Genomic DNA, 23312 nt, shown 5'->3' with positions numbered 1-23312 from the left:
GTCCCCATCTGATCAGGAGGTGCCACACTACCATTTATGTAAATTATTAAACAAAAAAAAAAGTTTTGATATGTATGTAATGAAAGTATAAAAACATAAATGGGAATGATACACATCAACTTGAGGATAATGGTTATCTCTGGAGATAGGAATAGCACCTTAGTTATACTTCAAAAAATTTTTTTAATAAAAAGGAACATGGCAAAATGCTAATTCTTCAAGTTTTGGTCAATACTTGGATATCTGAACAGGTTTATTTTACATATTTAATAATTTTTAAATTTAAAAGCATTAAGAGGGGATCCCTGGGTGGTGCGGCGGTTTGGCGCCCGCCTTTGGCCCGGGGCGCGATCCTGGAGACCCGGGATCGAGTCCCATGTCGGGCTCCCGGTGCATGGAGCCTGCTTCTTCCTCCGCATGTGTCTCTGCCTCTTTGTCTCTCTCTGTGACTATCATGGATGGATAAAAATTAAAAAAAATTAAAAATAAAAAAAAATAAAAATAAAAAATAAAAGCATTAAGAGCCAATTAATTAAAATGATGTAGAACTCAAGAGCTTGTCTATATCTGTGAAAATGAAATATCCTAAAATCCAACTGAGGACACATGTGAGGGACTTCAAAGCCAATCCCTTGAGCTTCCCTTCTTGTTCGGAAGAAAAGTTTGATTGAATGAGTGTACCTAGATTCCAGGATCTGTACAGGATCTCCCTGTACAGATATTCCAAAATATTGAAAGCATAGTTTTCAAGACACACAGATCTGGTTCAAATCATAGCTGCCTCATTTATTCACTATATGATCTTAGAGAAACCACTTCCTCTCTCAAGTTTATTTTCTCTTTTATGAGATGGAGATAAGCTGACCAGATGGCAGACAACACAAACCGGCCACAGATTGAGAGATATCTGAGAGTCAGAGGGAAGCTGGCAGAAGGGAGAGGCCAGCCCTATGGCCATCAGAAATGGGCTGACTTGAATACAGACAGTGGCAACCCAGAGCAGAAGACAGAGCTCCAAGAAGGGAATCAGGCCCTGTCGGTTTTCAGACAAATGTACCCTTTCTTTTTCCCCACCTTGCCCTGGGCAGACCTTGTCCACTCCTATCACCATTATTATCATAAGCTGAGAAGGTGCTGGCTGGGTGGGGGGAGTCAGTAACAAATTACAGTGCAGTGAAGTGGCCTGCACCTCAGCAGCCTCTCTTCCACCACTCCTCTTCCCTCTCCCTGTACCCTAAGTGCTAAGTTATAGCAACTGGGAGGCAGGGAGCGGGTGATGGCAACTTCTAGTAAGAATCTTACCTGGGTCCAAGGAGGTACAAAAAGGTTCTCCAGAGATACAGTTGTCTGCTCAGAACAGTACCAACTTGAGGTGTAGACTGTGTAGACACCAGAGAGTCTCCTTCCTAACTTACCAGGAATAGTTCAATCTACACTTGGGCTATGCCACCTCCCCCAGGCACTAGCCCTGGCCCCAGGGAAAGAGGAGCTCACAGGAGCAGATAAGAGATGCCTGAGAGGCACACACCCAACAAGAGAAAAGACAACATACAAGACTACCTTATCCAGGCACACCAGAGTTAATGGACTTGGCAGGACAACAAATGAAAATAAGCATTTTGAATATTATTCTAAAAAAGAAAAGAGGATTTTGGAAATATGAAGGGAGAAATAAGAAATCATAAAGAACCAACTACAGAACCAGATATAAAAAATGTAGACAAGGGATGCCTGGGTGGTTCAGCGATTGAGCGTCTGCCTTAGGCTCAGGGCATGATCCTGTAATCCTGGGATCCAGCTCCACACTGGGCTCCCTGCGTGGAGCCTGCTTCTCCTTCTGCCTGTGTCTCTGCCTTTCTCTCTGTGTCTCTCATGAATAAATAAATAAAATCTTTTTTTTTTTTAAAGAAAAATGTAGATGAAATAAAGCCTTCAAAGGCTGTGGTGAATAGCAGAGTAGATATAGCCAAGGACCAAATATGCAAGTATGAAGATTAGGTTTAGAAAATTTCCTAAAAGGTATGACAAAGGTATAAATAACTGAAAAGTAGAAGGTTAAGCCAGTGTAGTCTGAGCTGGCTACTTCTGGATAGTATGGTGCATGATATAACCAGTGGACCCCTTGGTCTGGAAGCTACTCCTGCACCTCTCATTGTAAAGTGGGTCCCCTCATTGGATGCTATCTTGTTTGCAGCTGCATTCTGTAGATCCAGCTTGATCCAAGTCATTATCCTTGGACTAATTATTCATGCCAAGTGTCATATAAACATGGCAGGTTTCCAGTTAATTTAGTCATTAGGAAAACAATTCCCAGGAGATGAAGACAAACAAATGTTTGCATAGCAGTACACTTTACACCAGAACAAAGCCTGATATATAGTAGATGATCATTAAATGTCAGTTCCCTGCTGCCCTTCTTGCTCCATCATCAGAGACACATAGTATTTATCCTAGTAGAGATGGGAAACCACTGAGGAATTTTTTTTTTAATCTTTTTATTTATTTATGATAGTCACAGAGAGAGAGAGAGAGGCAGAGACACAGGCAGAGGGAGAAGCAGGCTCCATGCAGGGAAGCCCGACATGGGATTCGATCCCGGATCTCCAGGATCGCGCCCTGGGCCAAAGGCAGGCGCTAAACTGCTGCGCCACCCAGGGATCCCCCACTGAGGAATTTTAAGCTGAAAAATGACATTGCCAGCTTTTCTTTGTAAAGACTGCTATATAAGCAATATGGAAGTATAAGTTTGCAGTGGTTATCTTTAGAATTTAATCTTTAATTGAAGAATATCAGATGGGGTTATGATTGAAGAGGAATTAACATCATCCAGAGATGGATATATTGACTGATGGGACTTTTGTCTTCTCTTTTCTCAGAAGGTAAAGAGTGACTCTTTTTACGATGGTTATTGCATCATGGTGGAAGCACAAAGTTAAAAGAGGATATAAAAGTAAAACTGGATGCAGAGGGGTGGACTGTGCCAGTCATATGCCAGTTTAGTTTACTCATGGCTCCATCCCTCACCCTTCACATGCTCTGCTCTGTATGGGGGCCAACCCCTGACAATACCATTTCCAAAGTTTCCTCCCCAAATGGTCCAGTTAGTTTCAGTCAATGGCAGCCAATGCCAGGCAAGAGACTGAAAAGGTTTGGATAGAGAGGCGGGTGAAAATCAAGAAAAGAATGTGTCAAGGAAGCCAAGAGCGGAGTATGTACAATTGATTCAATTCTCCAAATATTTCTTAAGTGTGAACTCTGGGCCTCAGTCTTACACTGAGCACATCAGACCCTAAGATGGCAAAGGCCTGGTCAACATCCTCAAGTAGAATGACAGAAAGATAGTTTCAGGCAGACACTGTGACCACACAGGATGACTGAACTCCAGCTGAGAGACAAGAGGATGATCACCCACTGTGTGTCAGGAGGCAGGAAAGGTAAGGCAAGGCCTAATTGGACCTTGAGAAGCCTTTAGTTCTCAAGGGATTAAGTGCTCTCTTTTGAAATGACATAAAACTTACGTGAATGCCAAGACCAAATCCCATAAAAAATTTTTTTCTTTTCTTTTCTTTTTTAATTTTCTGACTGCAAAGCTCTGGATAAACTCATTGGTGCTAATTTTCTCTTTGGGAACCTTGCGTTCCTGTCCCGCCAAGGAGGTGATCCCCCAAGGGATGAGCTGGCATCCTGACCAGGTTTTGAACGGCATCTCTGCTAAGTCTTCATTTAACAATGTGAAATGGTACAAGGAGGTCAAGCAAAATGAGAACTAAGATGTTAACAACAATTTAACAAGGAAGCATCTGTTAGAGACCCAGATGAGAGCAGTTTCCATGGGTGGGTTGGGTGAAGAATAGGAAACACACATTATCCAGAAGGGCTGCAATGAAAAGGAGAGAGAGGTAGTGACAAGTAAGGGAGGACAGTTTCCTGAAACAAGAGAGCTCTGACTTTCCCTTCTAAAAAGCACTGTTTTACGAAGTGAACAAGAACATCGGTCAACTAACCACTGGGCATACAGAAGTGCTCGGGAGGTGCCAGTTTTATCACCATCTCCCGTCCTGCCCTAGCTCCGCAGCCGAACCTGGCATCCGAAGCGGGAAGCCCCCGAGCTCCAGTGGGCGGCCCAGTGCCGCCGCCCGGCCGCGGGCGCCTGTCGCGACAGCAGCGGTGCATTGTGGGGCTTGTAGTGCGGGGCCGGCGGCGGGTGGGTGGGCGCGGACGCCGCAGTCGCAGCGGGGCCATCTTTCGCGGGCCCGCGGGTTCGGCCTGTGCACCCCGCACCCGTGGCCCTCCCCCGGCCCAATGGCTCCGCGGCCGCTGAGCCCCTTGGTGCTGGCGCTGGGCGGAGCCGCGGCCGTGCTGGGCTCAGTACTCTTCATCCTCTGGAAGGCCTACTTCGGGCGCGGACGGGAGCGGCGCTGGGACCGGGGCGAGGCCTGGTGGGGCGCGGAGCCCGCCCGCCTCCCTGAGTGGGACGAGTGGGACGTGAGTGCCGGGCCGGGGTCTGGGCCTCGCACGTGCAGCCGGGGGTGTGGCGCCCCGCGAGGGCAGAAGCGCCAGGATCGGGGACTTGGCGCCGCAGCCCGCAGGCCCCGTGCGAAAGGGCGCGCGGCTGGCAGCGGGGCATCCGTGAGTCCCAGAACCGGGGGTTGGGTGGGCCTTTCAGGGGGTGTGAGGCACCGCCCTGCGCGGCCGCGAGCCTTGGGCTTCTTCGTGAGCGGCCGAGCTCGCAGGGCGCGGTCCCGAAGCGGTGTCGAGCCCGCGCCCGGGCCAGCCCGCGCTCTCCCGGCGCCTGCGCAGTGCGCGCAGCCCGCGCCTCGGGCTTGCCGGGAGAGGCCGCCGCCCCCTTCTTTGGCCCCAGGGCTGGTTTCCTCCGTGGTTCCCGCGATCCTGGACGTGGGGATTGTCAGGCTGAGGAGGCTGAGGCATCGCGAATGAAAGGAAGTTCTCCGAGGTCACTCAGGAAAGCCAGAAGAACCGGGTTTGGGATTCAGGACTCCAAAGGCAGCACCGGTCTCACTGCACCAGACCTTGCTTGCCTGCCGGTTGACGGGTGGAGGACGGGGATGGGCGCTTTGGTGTCTTCGATCTTCCCTAGGGAAGGGTTCGGAGGGAGGGTGCCGGCCGCAACCTGACCTGTGCCCTGCAGCCTGAAGACGAGGAGGAGGAAGAGCCGGCGCTGGAGGAGCTGGAGCAGCGCGAGGTGCTGGTGCTGGGGCTGGATGGCTCGGGGAAGAGCACGTTCCTGCGCGTGCTGTCCGGGAAGCCGCCGCTGGAAGGCCACATCCCCACCTGGGGCTTCAACTCTGCGCGGCTGCCCACCAAAGACTTCGAGGTGGACCTGCTAGAGAGTGAGCAGACCCCCCCACACACACATACCTTCTCCCCGTCACCTCAGTTGGACCCAAGCCGGGGATTTTTGCCTGGGGGTGGCTCCAGCACGTATATCTAAGCAGGACACGATCCTGTATGACATTCTTCCCCTGCTTCTCTGGGCACAGGATACAGTTCAAGCTCTGTATTTTGGCATGATGGGCCATTCATGATCGGGCAGTTCCAACTTGGTCACTGACTGTCCCTCACCCCAACTGAAGCTCCTATGCCTAACACTGAGATGCCAAAAGCCACAGTTTCCTGTATGCCAAGCACTTGACAGGCATTACTTAATAAAATTCTCCCAACAACTCCCAAAAAACTGGAAACAGTTGTTACCCTTGTTACATACATGAGGAAAGGGAAGCCCAGCAAGTTAAATAATTTATCCTGGCTCACCTAGCTTGGCAGTCTGCTAATGCAGACTCTCTGGCTATAGGCTCTCAATTTTAAGCACCATGACACATTGCTTGTTTCTGAAGGGTACTTGCTGTTTTCTTTTTTCTTTTCTTTTCTTTTTTTTTTTTTTTTGTCCTGTGCTTGCACTGTTCCCTCAGTCTGGAAAGCCCTTTTTCTTTATTTCTTTTTTTAAAGATTGTATTTATTTATTCATGAGACACACAGAGAGAGACAGAGGCAGAGGGAGAAGCAGGCTCCCTGATGCCAGGACCCTTGGATTACGACCTGACCCAAAGGCAGATGCTCAACCACTGAGCCACCCTGGTGTTCCTGGAAAGCCCTTTTTCCCCTGATAAACTACTACATCTCCTTCAAGATTTAGGTGAGGGTCACATGGGTGGCTCAGCCAGTAGAGCATCAACCTGGTCTCAGGGTCATGAGTTCAAGCCCCACATTGGGTGTGGAGCCTACTGAAAAAAATAATGACTCTTTAAAAAAAAATTTAGGTCAAACAATATTCCTGTGAAGCCTTCTCTGACTCCCAGGTTAGTCTAACGGCTCTTCCTCTGAGCTGATATTTGCCTCTTACCAGCCTATGTCCCTGACTAGCAAGCACTTGGGACACAGATGAGTCTGATCCAGCTCTGGCCCCTGGGGCCCTGCTTCAAGCAGGTAACTGGAAGAGCTTGTTGAGTGAGTGATCAGAGAGGTTCTGGGCAGCCCCTGTCTTCAGTGTTAGTCTTCTTGAGATTCCAGGAGAGATTGGGTCTATTGAGAGGACAGCAGTACTTAGTGACCTATGTCCCAACCACAGACTTGGTGGGAGAGCTAAGTGGACTTCCTGCCAGCCAAAGGGCTCAGACCATAAAGACTGGTTGAGTTTAGTTAAGTGCTAGGTCGTGGGATCAGATTCTGAGGGTCTGCCTACATCTTTCCTTCCTGATTGTGGCAAATATTGATATTCACCTGGAATCTGGCCCAGGTAAATATCCCATTGGGATCTCCCTTTCTTGTGCCAGGGACACAGAAGGGTCAAGTGGGATTCTGCACTTGACACCCACTCTGGTAGACAGTACCCCACAACCCCCAGCCTTGGGAGAAAAGTTTGGTGTTTTTATATTACCCAAGAATCTGACTGGTTGCAATCCAGGTTCTATAAGGTCACTCCTGGATTCAAACCCAGATTTCCCATTCAAGTCCTGGAACTTTCCCTTCCCACAACAACTCCCTTGGTAATGGTCTACAGTGCCTGGACTGGAGCCCAGCCAAGAATGAGCCCTTTGTGGATCTTTCATGACTGCCCCCCACTCCACCCCCACCCTTGCCCCACCACTTCCTATATCCTATCCATTTTATTAGCTAGTTCTTTCAGCTTTATTTTCCAATAGATTCTACATCTGTCTACTCCCTACTTCCGCCACTGAGTGCTTGGTCTGAGCCACCATCATCTCAGTACTATAACAGCCTCTTTGCTGGTCTGCCTGCTTTCACTTCTGTCCCCAGTGTCAGCCAGCAGTATCTTTCAGAAACCCATGTCACTCTTGTGTAAAACCTGCAAGGGGATCCCTCACAGCCTCACTGTAGCCTGACAGCCCCTGTGTGGTCAAGCCCTGAGCAACCTTTTTGGCTGTGGCGTCTTCTTCTCTCTGGCGCTGCCTTGGCCACCCTGGTAGCCTTCTGCAGATTTCTCAAACACATTGAGCTTGCTCTTCCCTCTGCTTACAGTGCTTTCCTCTGCGTCTTCCCTTAGCTAGTGCCTTCTCATTATCTCAGACTCAGCTCACATGCTGCCTCCTCAAGGGAGACCTTCCCAGACCACCCAATCCAAAGCCACCCCCAGCCATTTTCATTTTTCTCTTATTTCCTTCCTCTCTGAAATGTGCTTATGTGCTATTGCTGTGTCTATCTTGGTTACAGAGTGAGCTCCTTGAGAGCAGGGCCCTGTCTGCCTTGCTCACCTCTGTATCCCCAGCACCCAGATCAGTGCTTGGCACCTAGTAAGCACTCAGTAAATACTTGTTGAGTGCCTGCTATGTGCCAGGCATTGTGCTGAGGGCTTTGGGGGGATCCAGATGTAAATAGCTGTCTCAAAGGGCTTAGAGTCCAGTGTCAGAAGTATATCCAAAAACACTAGGATGCAGCGTGGTTAATAGAGGCTGTGCAGAGGGGCAGAGAGGAACAAGAAAGCAACCCAAGTTGGCAGCACCACAGGGGTGGCCATGTGGTGGCAAGACTGGTGGCAAGACTGAGCATGCTGTTTGTGAAGAAAGAAAATGGGGTGACCAAACTGAACAAGAGACATTGAATGGAGAATGGCTGTGCACAGGCTGGGCAGGGAGTCCTGGCTTTGACAACACCATCACTGTCCTGGGAGAAAGCTAGGAAGCTTTTTTTTCCTGCTTTGGCAGGAAGCAGCCCAGGAAAAAGAACCAGAGTATGATTTATTTTTTTATTTATTTTGCTTTTTAATTTTTTAAAAAGATTTTATTTTTATTTTTTCATGAGAGACAGAGAGAGAGAGACATAGGCTCCATGCCAGGAGCCCTAGCATGGGCTCCTGGAGATTTGAGACTTGATCCCGTGACTCCATGATCACGCCCTGGGCCGCAGGCAGACGCTTAACCACTGAGCCCCCCAGGCATTCCCAGAGAGTACAATTTAATGAGTACCTTGTATGCTAATCTATGAAAGGTGCATTGTGTATGGTATCTTTTGGTTTTGCTGCAACCTGTTAGTAAGGTTTACTGAGGAGGAAAATGCTGCTGCTTGAAGGTAGTGACTTGCCCAGGGAGCCCAGCTACCAGAGCCAAAGATAACCTGGATTGGCTCCAGAGCCTGTGGTCTCCCTTGCCCTGGGCTGATGGAGCCTTGAGAAGCTGGAAGTGGGCTGGTACTGGGGCTATATACAGAGAGCCAGGGCCCAGGGAGGCTCAGCTGGCCCCTGGCCTCTCCTCAGTCGGTGGCAGCCAGAACCTGCGCTTCTACTGGAAGGAGTTTGTGAATGAAGTAGACGTGTTGGTGTTCATGGTGGACTCGGCTGATCGGCTGCGGCTGCCCTGGGCCCGGCAGGAACTGCACAAGCTGCTGGACAAGGACCCTGACCTGCCTGTCGTCGTGGTGGCCAACAAGCAGGTGAGGGCCATAGGCAGCTGGCTTCGGCCAGTGGGGCTGGATCCGCTGATCCCTAGACAGGGGCAGGGAGCACAGGAGAGCGACTGAGGCCCAGGCCTGAGACCTGGAGCACTTGGCGGAGATACTGTCCCTTGCTCTTCTACCTGTGCCCTTCTCTCATCCCTGATCTCTTCCTCTGTCTGCCTTCCTCTTTGCTCTGTCACCCATCATCCTGGGGAAATGAGAAAAATAATGATTAAGCATCTACCGTATGTCAAGTATGGTTTTGAATGACATTTCATATTATGCTTCTAATTGAACCTACCAGGCATGGGATACTATTCCCATTTTACAGATTGGGAATCTGAAGCTCAGAGAGGTTTTATAATCTCCCTAAGGTTGTACACCTTGAAAATAGTGGAACTGGGATGTCTGACTCCAAAACTTGTGCCTTTTCCACTCTTGCCACATCCTTCTGATCTTCTAAATCAGAGAGCTAAAGCTGGGAAGTGATAAGAAGCTAAGCAGATTGAAATAACTATAGTAAATAACATTTATTATAAGTGTGCTTATAGTGTGCCAGGCTAAGCACCTGACAATCATTAACTCACTTAAATCCTACAAAACCCCATGATAGGCCTCATATTATCCCTCAGTGCCCAAAATTAAAACTGGTAGGTGGCAAAGTCAGGACTTGAACTCAGCTATTCCTCAAAGATCCTGCTCTGAACCACGCTATACCCCTGGGCCTTTAGCTCAACAACTCTCAGCATAGACCTAAGACACCATTCTCAATACATACTAGGTAAAACCTTGTCACAGGACAGAGTTCACTGTCATTTTTCCCATGGCCTTGCACATGTCCCTGAGAGCTGTGGCACTTGTTTCTAACCTTGCTTGGAAAGATCTATACATCTTTTGACCCCAGTTTCCCCTGCCTATCAGAAAATCTTTGACAATCATTTATAAATACGTGACCATATGTCCTGGTCTGCCTGGGATGGTCCCCGCTTATGCCTGTTGTTCTGGTATAATTATTAATAGTGCTCACTTTAAGTCTTAGAAGTACCCTGGTTTGAATGATTATATCGCCATTCTAATTATAAACTATAATGTATAGCAGTCTTGAATCTACAGGAGATAACACCTAAGGTTCTGGCATCACATGAATTGCTCCAAGAATTCTTTTAATTTGGGGTCAGGGTTGAAATTAAAATGTACCCTCATCAGCCATGCTCTGTATATAGTGGCCTCTTTTTTGCCTTAGTATCTAGGAGTCTGGGGGAGGTGAAGCTCTTGTCTGGAAATGACCCTACTATAAGATCTCCTCACTACTGAGTTTATTTAGGAAACTGAGCTAGGATTCTGTAAGGGTTCCAGGCTTGGTCATCAGACCAACCTGAGTTTGAAACCTGGCTTTGCCACTTTGTCCTTAGCTAAATGACTTCACCTCCCTAAGCCAGTTTCCTCATCAGTCAAGTGTAGATTACCTGAATAAATCCAAGTGCCTCTTACAATGCCTGGCTTATAGGAAGTGCTGTTTCTTACAATGGCTGATGGTGGTATGAAAAGAAGGTTGGTACAGAGTCAGAGATGACGAAGAGAATTTAGACCAAGGGGCCCAGAGGCCACTTCTGGAAACTTAGACCCCAGTGTTCCCCAGGGTAGCCAAAGAACAGTTCTTTTCATAGATGACAGTTTTGGTGCTGGGAAATTGTCAGCTGTGTTCCAACTGGCTTCTCCATCTCATCCCAGGACCTGAGTGAGGCCATGAGTATGGTGGAACTGCAACAGGAGCTGGGCCTGCAGGCTATCGATTCCCAGCGAGAGGTTTTCCTCTTGGCAGCCAGCATCGCCCCTGCAGGACCTGGCTTTGAAGACCCCGGCACCGTGCATATCTGGAGACTGCTCTTGGAGCTTCTCTCCTAGGCTGGCCCCCACCTGCTCACCACTCAACCCTGGAGACCCCAGTTCTGCTGCTCCGACTTCTCTACAACCAGCTTGGGCCTGAGGTGGGACCCATGTGGCAGCACTTCTCTCTTCCCACCCTCCAGAGCAGGGCCTGGGCAAGGTCAAGAACCACACAGAAGCCTTCCCGGTGAGGTGGCCATGAGACTGAAGTTTGGGAAGGTCAGGGAGGCAGACAGCAGAAGAGCTTAGTGTCTGGCTCACTCCAGGCTGAAAGTGGATCCAACTTTCACCCCTGAAGGCACCCTCCTTCTCTGATGAGTATATTAAGGTGCTCCGCAGGCTCAGTTCTCCCCTCTGTAGTTTTGGTGATTGAGTATAGTGTCAGAAGTACACTCCCAGTAACTTCATGCCCCTCTCATACCAGCAGGTTCTGGGCAGTACACAATGAGCCTTGGCTCCAAGCTTGACCAGCTGGCTCAAGGCCTTGTGCTATCTTTGCCTCTCTGGCCCTGGGGCCCTCATTGTTTTGTTTGTTTGGTTTTTGGTTTTTAAGATTTTATTTATTCATGAGAGACAGAGAGGCAGAGACACAGGCAGAGAGGGAGAAGCAGGCTCCATGTAGGGAGCCTGATGTGGGACTCGATCCCAGGACCCCGGGATCACATGGGGCCCTCATTCTTAAAGAGGTGGTCTCCATAGTTTTTTCTAACTTAGAGATACATTTTTCAGCCACGAAGGTAAGAAGTGCTAGGATGAACCTGAAGAACCTAGCAGGTTCTGGAACCTCCCTGCTTCTGCAAGCCAAGGCCTGCCTGCCAGACTATAAGTATCAAGTGGTATTCACTCCTAATCAGAAAAACAAAAGGCTTCCCCGCCCACCCATGCCCAATCTGGAGACAGAAGCTGCTGCTCTTGCCCTAACTGTGCCAATGTCCACGTTTACAGAAGTCTGGGGAAGGAGCCTGTGGCCCTGGGGAGAAGACTGTCAACTGGAGCTGGGTGTTGGCCTCAGAACTGTATTTTAATTATTTATTTATTTATACGAGGAACAGACCAAAGTTTTAGGTTCTGTTTCTAGGTGCTGTTATCAAAACCCCAGATAATGGTCATGAAAATTTGTGTTTTTGAGGAAATAGCTGGAATTTTGAGACATGTGATAACCTTTACATGTAAGTGGGCACAAAGCTTTAGCTTTCCCACTGTAATCGGTCTTATACTTTACATTGATCCACATGAACTGTATCTCCACCACTTGACCTAGTGTGTCAAAAGGACACAGCCCCCTTCCATGTAGATGGTGACTCCAGGAGAGGACATTTCAAGCGTGTAAATCCAGGTAAAAAGAAATGGGAATTAGCAGATCAGCCGAAGGTACCTGAGGCTTTGGTACCTGGACCTGCTGACTCCCCACCTAAAAGTTGGACAGAATTTCTGTTCTCTGCAGTGCACACACCATGATTCTGTTTCTGGTGATCAGCCAGTTTGTCTATATACTGACATTTCTCTTTAGTGCAGGCAAAGGAAGGAGGACTTTGTCTGCCAGGGACCACTGAGTAATCAATAGCCACAAATGGACTTTTTTTAAAGAGGAGATATCCAACTCAGTTTGTTTTTTGAGACTAAAGATTATGTGCCTTCATTTCATTTGATGTTGACTCAGTGTGCTTCAGTTCCATGCTGTGGCCTACATGAGAGGAGGCACAGGGAGGGAAAGTAGTGTGGGAAGCTACCAAAGTCCAGCAGTGGGACTGCTGTTGAGAGTGGCCTGCTATGCTCTTGGGCTGTGGTATATCAACATAATCACTGTTCTTTGAAATTCTGATTAACTTTCTGCAGAAGAAAGAAGAGATTTCTCTGCTTTTATTTTAAATATTTAAGAAATGACTTAGCTTTTAGAGTAGCCTTTGAAACTTTGCCAGCAACTTTTCATTTTGACATTAAAAGACTGTGGAACTTCTTTGTGCTATAAGCTCCACCTTGTTTTCCAGTGCTTGACATTTACCTCTGGAACCAGCATTGTTGTAGGAGACCCCCCTTTTTTTTAAGATTTATTTATTTATTCATGAGACAGAGAGAGAGAGAGAGACAGAGGCAGAGGCAGAGGGAGAAGCAGGCTCCATGCTGGGGGCCCGACCTGGGATCCGATCCCGGGTCTGCAGGATCATGCCCTGGGCTGAAGGCGGCGCTAAACTGCTGAGCCACTGGGGCTGCCCAGGGGACCCTTTTCTAATTTAGATCTGCCTTTGGTCTAATGAGTATCATAACGTAATTTTCAAAGTCCCCAGTGAGAGTGAACTTGAATAGTTTAACTCTATCTACTTGAGCAACCTTTGAAGACCACTCCCAGAATGGAAAGGTCCCAGTGGTACACCAGAAGATACATACCACTGAGGAGGGCTAAAGGTCCAGAGTACCACCGCTCTGATACTTGTGCAGAATATACATGTTCTCTTGGCCTGGGAGTGTGCCCCACTGCATTTGTGGCGCACAGCTGTGCCCCTCTAGTGGGACTGCTGGCCTGGCCTCTGTGCAGAGTGCCCAACAGTGCTCATCTGCTGGTTTCTGCCAGGACTAGACTGGGTGGAAGAGGCTGCTCTTGTGAACACCCATGTGCCTGGCCTGTGGTGCTCTTACCCAGTGGCTCCTGAATGTGACCTTTTGATTCAAAAGCCCAGATCAGGGATCCCTGGGTGGCGCAGCGGTTTGGCGCCTGCCTTTGGCCCAGGGCGCGATCCTGGAGACCCGGGATCGAATCCCACATCGGGCTCCCGGTGCATGGAGCCTGCTTCTCCCTCTGCCTGTGTCTCTGCCTCTCTCTCTCTCTCTGTGACTATCATAAATAAATAAAAAAAAAAAAAAAAAAAGCCCAGATCAGCTGCTCCTGGGAACCAGCCATTGTTCATCTCAAACTTTCTGAGCTAGCCTGGGTGACACTATTCCCCATCACTGCCCCAACACCATAGCTCCCAACCTACCTGAGCGTGGGATAGGGGTCAAATGTTGGCCCCTCCTATTCTAATGAAGGCAACTGGAAGGAAGGCTCTGGACATGAGAGCACAGGTAGGCATTCCACATCAAAGGCAAGCTTCTGCTTGCCTCCTGAACTAATGTCTAATCATTCACCCTGGCACTGATGGCTTCTGATACTAAGAATCACTTAATGCAATGTGGCTTCTGATCATCCATTTTCTCACCTGCTGCCAACCCTCTGAGGAGCCCAAAGCTTGGTTGAGTGGATGGTCTAAGCAAGAAGGCTCCCAAGACCACCACCTTGACTGGCTGCTTATCCCAAGGAGTCTCCTCTGGTACCTCTAGGTGCCCAGAACTGCTGCCTGTAAGCCTGCACAGATTGGTGTCCAGCAGTAAGGATGGGAGTGGGGTGGTGAAATCAGTTCATCACAGAGAGGTGATGAAAATCTTGAGTTTTGCCTGTCTGCCTGAATGAAACACTAAATTCTGCAAAAAATATTTCCACTTGTCTTTGGAAAATATTTTATTCTTTTGCTTGTTTAATACCAGCTGGCAGCACTTTGGAACTAGCTGCTGAAACTCACCTGTAATATTCATCCTCGTGCACCTGCCCATGCCTCAGACCTGGAATAGCCTAAGGAGTTTCCTGTCATGTTTGTTGGCTCACATCCTCAGTCCTTCCTAGTAGCTATGAAAAGAACCACCAGCTTCTCATGTGCTGCCTCTGTGAGGTGGGCCCATGAGGTACATAGGGAGAAGTCCCAGCAAAGAGTTGGATGTAAAGAGGCCTTGCTATCCCAGCCCAAGCCCTGTGAACCCACACCCCATGGTTGCCAAGGACAAATTGCATAAAGGAGAGCCAGTGGCTACTTGAGGCACAAAATAGATGCCCCAAACTCAAATATTGTTTTATTTGAATTCTGATTTTGAGTATTACAGTTCCAGTGAGGGGCAGGTAAGGAGGGTGGTCGTAGGATACTTCCAGTGACACAATCATTTGTCAACAGCAAATCCCAGTGCCCTAGCCCTTCAGTGTACCTGGAAGTGAGGTGGTAAGGAACATGGGTTTTGGCCTAACTCCAAATCTTTTGGGAGATATCCAAAACTGGCTGCCCCATCCCTGGGAGCCAGAAGTTAGGATGGAGCATTCCCCCAACAGCTGCCTTGGGCTCAGCTCTGGATTCCCAAGGAAGGTGCCTGCACTCAACCCCAGTCTGGTAGGGGACATCAAGCAGACGAAAAGGCAGTTATGACTGGTATGTATTGCTAAGCAAGTCTGGGTTGTAGGGACAACAGGATGGGTGACAGTAGTAGGAAAGACTTCCTAAAATTGGCACCTGAATTGGGTAAAGAAACAAGCGGACAGCTTTAAAGGCCAGAATTCGGAATGCTGTGTAAGATGTGTTCTGAGGTCGAATAAAAGCCCTCACAAGCAGGGAATCTGGCTGGCTCAGTCGGTAGAGCATATAACTCTTTATCTCAGGGTCATGAATTCAAGCCCCACATTGGGCGTGGAGCCTACTTATTTAAAGATTGAAACAAAAAACACACTAAGCTGCAGATTAGATTCCAAAAGCTGTGTGCACTGCTCACAAGGGTTAGTCACTGTTAGGAGCTAAGCCAGCTACGTCCCATAGGAGGGGTTTCTGGGACCCTGTCAGTTTCTAGCCTGCCCTGACATGGGACTGAAGAGGAGGATAGCAAGTGAAAGCCCAGGCTTAGCTGTTAGACCAACCTGACTTCAAACCTCACATTGACCTATCAAGCCTCAGTCTCCTTACCTGTAAAATAAAGCCACAGACCTTAACAAGGTTTTATGTGAAATGACCTATGTAAAAACACCCAATTCTTTTGAAGAGCAGTAAGAACCAGATTAGAGGGGGAAACATTAAAAATGAGAGAGATTTGGTATTGTAATAGTTGGATATAGTGTTGGGGAGACAGACCTTGCCCAAGCACTCCAGGGTTAGCAGCAGGCTTCTGTAGAAGGGTGAATGCTGTGCAGGAAACCAAGGCAGAACAATGGAACCAAAACGGGACAAGAGGAGGGAGGCCACACCTAAGAGGGTGTGGGAATGCAGCACATAAAGGGTTAGATGGGCTCTCTACCCTGAGTTGATTTTCACAGGGGCAGTCCTGGCACTTGGCCATGAGGGGAACACATAACCATCAGAAAAATAAAATAGCCTTGTTTTATTACGTACAGACTGTATGTAAACCACCCACTGAAAACAGTAGGTTCTAGCTTTTTTCAGGGCCCTCAGAAGCCTCTTGGAGACAGTTCCTTCCCCAGAGAAGGGAATGTGAATGTGTCTATTTGCATGTGTGTATAACCTTTTGATTCCATGGGATTTGACCAGCCTCATCTAGCCACATGCCCCTTCTTGCCTTAAACCCTGGCTTCCAGCTTCTCTGGTCCAGGAGGAGACCTCAGCCCCCAGGGTAGGTATCAGCCAATCACTCAACCTCCATCTTATTCTTCTGCAAAGATTCAGTGAAGGTTTGCCACTCCGCTGGGTAAAAACGCCTATAGACGTTGATCTTATTCCGAATCTGTTTTGGGGTATCTTGATAGTAATTCTTCTCGTCCCGGGCCATAGCCTAAGAAGGGAGAAGGGTCACTTGAGGAGGGGCTGGACAGGCAAAGGTTCGATCCTACTACTGCCTGAGTTGGGCAGGTTCCTCACCTCAGAAACCCTGGTGTATGTGGGGAAAAGGGTGTAAATGCCCTTCAGAACCAGGCAGGAGTTGGGGTCAGATGAGTAGTTAATGTCCATCCGTGGCCAGCTGATCCCACTTGGGCACGAGAATCCAGTGTAGCCAGATCTTCTAATTTTTAAGAGGTCAAAAACATGAACTTTCATTTGAAAACTCCCATAATTAAAATGGCACCTCATTCAAGTTCTTTAAAAATACCATGCAAACAAAACATCTCTGTGAATAGAATATGAATCACAGGGCAGTCAGTCTATCCTGGCTATAATCATCTGTCAGTAAGATAAATTTCCTATAGTCTCTATTTCGTTCATTTCCACTCAGTCTCAGGCAAGAGACAAACAGATCAGACCCCATATGGTCCAGGATGCCTTCCCAACAGATCCAAGTTTTTGGATCTGGCCCAAACCACTCACCTTGTAGTCCTCCCCGTGATTCTCCACCATGTAGCGCACATAGTCAATAAGGTCACGAGACAGTGTGTTTCCTTTCTTTTCTGGGAGGCTGGCTTCTGCCTCTAGGTCTAGGGTGAAAGAAACCAGCACACAGAAAATGAGGTTTTGCCTCCTGCACTTTTTGAGTTGTCCAGTCATCCTTTCACCCCATCCTAAACCATGGCCATCAGATGGGCTTTGCCTCTCCATCCCCAAATTCAGTGCCCTTCAGCTGCTGCGATCCCAGGCTCTGCCTATGACATAATCATCTATCAGTATGGCAACCACCTAAAAGGCAAGTTACTTCTCTTTGGGTCTCAGCTGGGTAAAGGGCAGGCACCAAAATAATAATCTCTACTTACTACCAGGTCCTAGGGAAAGAGATGAAGATACACTGCCTACCACAGGTTGGGACTCTCTTCCATCTCTAAAATTCGTGGAGAATTTCTTTTCTTAAAGTGTTACAACAATAACATGAAACGGAAAGGTATGTATGAGAACTAATGCTGCAAGAACCCGGGCCTGTAGCTGGGCCCAGGTGCCTCACTGCTCCACGTGAGGGCAAAAGCAAAGTTGTGGAACTAATTATGGCTTCACTTTTAAAATAGCCAGGGGACACCTGGGTGGCTCAGTCAGACATCTGACACTTGGTTTTGGCTCAGGTCACAGTATCATGGGTCGTGACCTCGAGCCCTGGTTCGGAATCAGTGCCAAGCATAGAGTCTGCTTGTCCCTCTCCCTCTGCTCTCCCCTCACTCTCAGTCTCTCCCTCGCTTGAGCACTTTCCTTGTCTCTCTGGAATACATACATAAAATCTTTAAATTAATTAATTTAATTAAATAGCAAAGCGAATGCTCCCCATATCTCAACTAGGAGAAAAATTGCTCACGGAAACAAGGTGGTTAAATGTTATCTAGAGGTTAAGTGCAAAACCCCTTATAGTCAAAAATTATCTTTGACTTGGTTACCAGCAAAATGGGAGATTTTGTTTAATGGGTAGTTTCAGTTTTTTTTTTTTTTTTAAAGATCTTTATTTATTTATGCATGATAGTCACAGAGAGAGACAGAGACACAGACAGAGGGAGAAGCAGGCTCCAAACCGCTGTGCCACCCAGGGATCCCGAGTTTCAGTTTTGAAGATGAAAAAGTTCTGGGGATCTGCTGCATGACAACATAAACATACTTAACACTACTGAGCTATACAATCAAAAATGATTAAGATGATAAACTTAATGTGATTTTTTTTACCATAATTTTAAAAAATCCTTTAAAGAATGAGAAGTAAAACTTTTAAAATCTGTAAGTACACCTGATTTTATTTATGCAATCCTATGTAGTAATTCTTATGAGAATCACTGATAGGCCAGCAATAGGGACTCCAGGTATTCTCTTATCAAATGTCTGGCAATTTAAAACCCTTTTACCTTCAGGAGAACGGCTAAACATCTTGGACAGGTAAAGGAAGGATGGATGGAGAATTTCAGAGTATTCCTGCTTCCCTGCAGAATTTATTCTGCTCTGTTTTAACACTGTCACTCTAGCATTAATGTACATGAAACTGATTTGCCACTGAAAAGATTAAATGAGATGGTGGAATCTGTAAAAATCCATTCATCCTTAAATTCATGACAAGCTGAACACATGCCTAAGACTTACTGGTTTCTTTTCTATCGTCTCAGGCACCTGGCTGCATCCTCCCTGAACATCTGTGACCTCCTTCACATGCTAGAATTTAGTAAGTAGACTGAAAATGTCCCAGAGACACAGTCTCAACTTTATAAGCCCCGAACCAGCTCCCTTCTTCCCTCTGAACCTCGGTTCTTCCATCTGTAGAATGAAGACATCTGAAGGCCCTTCTAGCCCTGACGGTAGAGGATGGTGACCTAAAGGAATGTGGCCAGCACCCACCATTGAGCACATAGGGCTTCCGCACAAGCTCCTTAGGCCTCTCCTCTATGTCCACCTCCATGGCCTTCACCTGCAGGGAACAGAGCCTGTGAGACCAGTAGACAAAGGAAGGATCCTGGATGAGGGAAAATTCTAGAGGCTCCTGCCCATCCCAACACAACTGCATTACCTATAAGAATCCCTACACAAATTCAGGCAGGAACAGATGACAGAGAGAACCAGTGCTCCAGAGGCTTTATGGTTTCCAAAAGGAACTCAAGGAAGCAATTCATCTTTCTATGCCTATCTATAAAATGGGCATAATATTCCTTGCCTACTTCACATCATGTTTGCTAATCAAATGAAACAATGGCCATGAAAGCTTTTTATAATTTACAACGAGGAAACATCAGATATCTTCTCTATGAAGAGGAGCAATCTGACAGAGCTTGGTTACAGCATCACATAAATAGTAGTGCCACTTTCCTCTGGCATGAAGGGATAAAAAAAAAAAAAAAAACTTGTCTAAAAGCAATGTGATAAGGGTGCCTGGGTGGCTCAGTTGATTTAAGCATCTGCCTTTGGCTCAAGTCATGATGTCAGGGTACTGGGACAGAACCCTGCATCGGGCTCCCTGCCTCAGCAGGGAGTCTGCTTCTCCCTCTGTCCCTCTTCCCTGCTCATGCTTGCTCTCTCTCTCTCTCAAATAAATACAATCTTTAAAAAATAACCAATCAGCAAGTCCATTTATTAGGTTAACTACTGAGCACTAGTCACATCCTAAGCACCACTGGATAAAACACAAAGTGCTTGCCCTTAAGGAGACTATGTTGACAAAAAGGGGCACTCAAATATTTACAAGTGCTATGAATTAAGAGAGGGAAAAAATTACTGAGTTAAAATGGGTGCTATTTTTGAAAGTGTGGTGCAGAAAAAGACCTATTTGGGAGAAACTAAGGAAGCCTCAGACCAAGAATAACTAGATGACTGGGGGAAGGTGTAAGAAAGAGTAGGTAAAAATCCCAAACTCTGGGGAGTTCTTTATTAGGAAAGTTAAGGGCAGAAAAAGATAAAGTCTGGGCAATACCATTGAGAAGCCAAAGAACCCAAACAGGTCAATTTCGAAGAGGAAAAAAACGAGTGAAGAAGATACGGGGGGACCTCCAACCCAGGTCCAATGTGCGCTGGGGACTATGAGGGTGGTTGGTAAAGAGCCCTTCAAGCACGGTCAGTGCAGGCTGCCCGAGTTGGCTGTGGGAAGGTCGCAAACCGAGGAAAAGCGTGAGGGTGACAATGGACAGGAGAAGTTCTGAAAGCCAGCTAAATAGGTGGGAAACAGGGTCTAGGGCCGGGACCGTGCGCATCAGTACCTTTCTCTTTCGGAGGGGCACCGCCTTGTTGGGGTCCATCGCCAACCCCATCTCGGCCAGGTTCTGCCGCACGGATTTAGCGTGGTCCCAGGCATGTCGGATGTGGGAACTACAAGCAAAGAGAGAGATCGGGGAACCGTCACCTCGCCGGCCGTCCCAGTCGGGGTTCCCTGCCTCCTAAAGCCCGGTCCCCTCACCACTCGATCCGTGGCGCTGCTTTCCGTCGAGCATTCCGGTTCAGACGCTTCCGGTTAACATTGTAACCGAACTTTTGTCTCCTGGTCTTCCCCTTGGCCTTGGGCATTGCAATGACCGCCGAACCGGCAACTGCGACCAGGCGTCTCCCCCTCGCCGCACCTCGTGTGGCAGACTACTTCCGGCGGATGCGCGCGAGGGCTTTGCAAGCTTTTTTCGGAAATGTAGTCCTCCCTGCGGCGATCTCGGGCTGATTACCACGACTCCCAGAATGCAATGAGCGGTTGGCGCCTGCGCACAAGCTCAGCGAATGCCTTTTCCCCTCTCCTTGACTTCGCCAGGAGGCGGAGCTTAACGTCGGTGTTTCTCCCAAAGCTGTGGCCCGGGACATGGCGGCTCCTGGCCCTGTGACTCCGGGGGCGCCCTTTGAACCATCACAGCCCCCAGTCATTGAGGGCTTTAGCCCCAGTATCTACAGCACTCCAGAAAGCTTCAAGGAAAAATTCCTTCGGAAGACCCGCGAGAACCCAATGGTACCCATAGGTAAGCAGCGTTGTAGGAACTGTAGACGGAAAGGGATGTCTGAGGGAATGAATTAGGAGAGGCCCGGGAAAGCCAAGGGGGGCCGGAGGGCGAGCTGACCGGAGATGTGGCGAAGGGCCAGGCGCTGAGACGTGAACCTGATCGGAGCGGGAGCGGGAGCAGGGCGGGACGGGGCGGCCGAGGTGCGACGGGCCGTGTCAGTGGGCGCGCCCCACCTCGCCCGGACCCTCGCAGTCGGACCCACCCGTCTTCCCTCGGCTGTCCTCCGGAGCTCTGACCCTGAGCAAGAGGCCTGAAGCGGGGAGGGGCCTCCGGGGCCGGAACGTGCAGCTCCCCACTTTGTCCCCTCCTCAGGCTGCCTGGGCACGGCGGCCGCCCTAACCTACGGCCTCTACTGCTTCCACCGGGGTCAGAGCCACCGCTCGCAGCTTATGATGCGCACCCGGATCGCTGCCCAGGGCTTCACGGTCGCAGCCATCTTGCTGGGTCTGGCTGCATCTGCGATGAAGTCTCGATCCTGAGTCCGAGACCACCTGGCCTAGAAAGTCACGCAGAGATCACCCCCAGCCCCAAGAGCAACCACCGGTCCTGCCACCTAATTCCCTGGTCTCCCCTGACAAGCCCCTGTTTCAGCGGGGGAGGAAGTGGCCAATTCTGTAACTGACAGGTTTTTCCAGGAATCTCAGATTCGGTTGAGTTTGGGTGTCGCATACTATATTTGTGCCCCCACTTTCTCCACTTCCTACTTAATAAACTGATCCACTTGTAGTTCGTGAATTCATTCTCAGTCTAGCCCCCCAGGGTTTTTGGTCTTTGGTTTTAAGAGGAAATTGACAGACTCTTAGAAATCTTAAGAGTCTAATGATTCCAAAACTTTCCTGGTAACAATCACTCCAGAGACTTGTTAAAAATAGAGATTCCGTAGAGTGATGCTATTGCTAAAAAAAACAACAACAACTTATCTTTCCAACAATTTTTAAACTTTCAACAGGAAAACCTTCCTTCAAATGAGGTCGGCCATCGCCCTCTCCGGGCCAGGGGCCCTGCCCTCCACTTTGCTTCTGCTCCTCACCTCACTCCCACCTCCTAAGAGCATCTAAGGGCTCCGCTGAGGTAGACCATCCCCACTTGGTTCTTGATGCATCTTATAGAACGGGAAACAGGCCCAGAGAAGCAGCCTGGTGGAGTGGTAAGAGCATAGTCACAAAACCTGCCACTGCTTTTTGTACCTAGCATCTTAGGGTTAAGGAAGAAAGGCTGGGGACCTTGAGCAAACTCTACGAGAGGCAACCTGTGAGTTTCTCATTCATGTAAAGTCTCAAACAAGTATTCCTGGACTATGTGGTCAGTCAGATCCAGGTTCCTTCCATGTGTGACTCCCATCAATTTCAGCACCAGCTGCAATCTGCCAGAAGGCAAAGTGTAAAGAAGACACACTCTTTGGGCCCCCTAAGCGCCTAGCTTTCTGCATGGAGGAGTACATGACTAGGAGGGCCCACTAAGTTTCTTGCTCCCATCATGGTCCCTCAACTGTAAGGCAGAGATTATAAATGTAAAGCAGTACATTGTGGTGACCCTTGGCTCAAGATTCAAGGAATTGATAGGAAGCGGTGAGGACTATGGCACTTCTAAAGAGGAAGGCAACTATATTTAGCCATTGGGGTTATTGTGTTCCCCTAAAAAAGATACGTTGAAGACCTAACCCAGTATCTCAGAATGGGACCTTATTTGGAAATAGGGTCTTTACAGAGATAATTTAGTTAAAATGAGGGCATTAGGGTGGGCCTTAATCCATTCTGACTAGTGTCCTTATAAAGGGAAAATGTGGACAAAGATAGACATGAATAGATGACATGAAGATGAACTCAGGATTGTAGTGATGCACCTTCAAGTCAGAATGCCCAGGGCAGCCAGAAGCTGGGAGAGAAACCTGCACAACAGATCCTTTCCTTGTGCCTCCAGATGGAATGTGGTCCTACTGACACCTTGATTTCAGAATTTGGATCCCGAGAATGGTGAGACAATAAACTTCTGTTCTAAGCCAGACACTGTGGTACTCTGTTATGACAGCTCTAGGAAAATAAAAACAGTTGGCAATTACTCAAATCTTTTTAAACATTGTGTAGGTCACAGTGGCTTAAACATAGCCTGTTTGCAGCTTCTACTGAGGAGGAGAAAGGTGTGGTTACTGGTAATTTGTTCCCGCTCCACAGAGGGGCACAGCTGTAGGACAGAGAGAGCAGTGAGTCTTCCATATCCAGAGGGTATCGGCCAAAGCCAAGGAAGGAGTCTGGCAGCAGCTACCTTTAGCAGCCTCTGACCTGGGCTCAGAGGGAGCTACCACCAGGAACCTCTGGTCTGGCCTCTTCCCTCCCACTTAAAGCTTCCTGCTCTCCAGGAGTCT

General features: G+C 48.3%; 3 protein-coding genes and 2 long non-coding RNA genes across 6 annotated transcripts; 4 read left to right on the top strand and 1 right to left on the bottom strand.

Moving 5' to 3' along the window:
• The first annotated feature begins 4182 nt into the window (after positions 1-4182).
• On the top strand, positions 4183-12751 carry ARL10 (ARF like GTPase 10). Of its 2 annotated transcripts, none has more exons than XM_026006714.2 (4): positions 4183-4485; positions 5150-5351; positions 8729-8904; positions 10639-12751. In XM_026006714.2, the coding sequence occupies exons 1-4, from the start codon at positions 4303-4305 to the stop codon at positions 10810-10812; spliced, it is 735 nt and encodes a 244-aa protein (XP_025862499.1). In that variant the 5' UTR covers positions 4183-4302; the 3' UTR covers positions 10813-12751. The 2 variants fall into 2 exon arrangements, with proteins under 2 accessions (XP_025862499.1, XP_025862494.1); XM_026006709.2 differs by having other exon boundaries at positions 4231-4629.
• Positions 12752-14631: 1880 nt separating this feature from the next.
• On the bottom strand, positions 14632-20640 carry NOP16 (NOP16 nucleolar protein). The gene is made up of 5 exons (XM_026006730.2): positions 20368-20640; positions 20171-20279; positions 18822-18891; positions 16896-17002; positions 14632-16365 (listed from the first exon to the last, which is right to left on the bottom strand). The coding sequence occupies exons 1-5, from the start codon at positions 20472-20474 to the stop codon at positions 16222-16224; spliced, it is 537 nt and encodes a 178-aa protein (XP_025862515.1). The 5' UTR covers positions 20475-20640; the 3' UTR covers positions 14632-16221.
• On the top strand, positions 17280-19320 carry LOC140598640 (uncharacterized). Its single transcript, XR_012001168.1, has 3 exons — positions 17280-17400; positions 18593-18648; positions 18747-19320. It is a non-coding gene; the product is annotated as an uncharacterized lncRNA (long non-coding RNA).
• A 114-nt stretch (positions 20641-20754) lies between the features above and the next one.
• HIGD2A (HIG1 hypoxia inducible domain family member 2A) lies at positions 20755-21676 on the top strand. The gene is made up of 2 exons (XM_026006738.2): positions 20755-20908; positions 21263-21676. Exons 1-2 carry the CDS (start codon positions 20755-20757, stop codon positions 21427-21429), a joined length of 321 nt encoding a protein of 106 aa, XP_025862523.1. The 3' UTR covers positions 21430-21676.
• Positions 21677-21962: 286 nt separating this feature from the next.
• Positions 21963-22954, top strand: LOC140598639 (uncharacterized). The gene is made up of 2 exons (XR_012001167.1): positions 21963-22097; positions 22871-22954. It is a non-coding gene; the product is annotated as an uncharacterized lncRNA (long non-coding RNA).
• The last annotated feature ends 358 nt before the right edge of the window (positions 22955-23312 follow it).

This window comes from Vulpes vulpes, chromosome 4 (assembly GCF_048418805.1).
Source record: "Vulpes vulpes isolate BD-2025 chromosome 4, VulVul3, whole genome shotgun sequence".
In the NCBI taxonomy this organism is placed as follows: Eukaryota; Metazoa; Chordata; class Mammalia; order Carnivora; family Canidae; genus Vulpes; species Vulpes vulpes.
Note: the sequence above shows the minus strand (reverse complement) of the source record. Positions and strands in the feature narration are given on the sequence as shown.

Excerpts from the sequence above, each read along its gene's own strand:
- ARL10 (XM_026006709.2), top strand. The coding sequence starts at position 4,303 with ATGGCTCCGCGGCCGCTGAGCCCCTTGGTGCTGGCGCTGGGCGGAGCC. Across the intron at positions 5,352-8,728 it reads CGAGGTGGACCTGCTAGAGA|TCGGTGGCAGCCAGAACCTG; the intron begins GTGAGCAGACCC and ends GCCTCTCCTCAG. Across the intron at positions 8,905-10,638 it reads TCGTGGTGGCCAACAAGCAG|GACCTGAGTGAGGCCATGAG; the intron begins GTGAGGGCCATA and ends ATCTCATCCCAG.
- NOP16 (XM_026006730.2), bottom strand. The coding sequence starts at position 20,474 with ATGCCCAAGGCCAAGGGGAAGACCAGGAGACAAAAGTTCGGTTACAAT. Across the intron at positions 17,003-18,821 it reads GAAGCCCTATGTGCTCAATG|ACCTAGAGGCAGAAGCCAGC; the intron begins GTGGGTGCTGGC and ends CTTTCACCCTAG. Across the intron at positions 16,366-16,895 it reads ATCACGGGGAGGACTACAAG|GCTATGGCCCGGGACGAGAA; the intron begins GTGAGTGGTTTG and ends CTCCCTTCTTAG.
- HIGD2A (XM_026006738.2), top strand. The coding sequence starts at position 20,755 with ATGGCGGCTCCTGGCCCTGTGACTCCGGGGGCGCCCTTTGAACCATCA. Across the intron at positions 20,909-21,262 it reads GAACCCAATGGTACCCATAG|GCTGCCTGGGCACGGCGGCC; the intron begins GTAAGCAGCGTT and ends TCCCCTCCTCAG.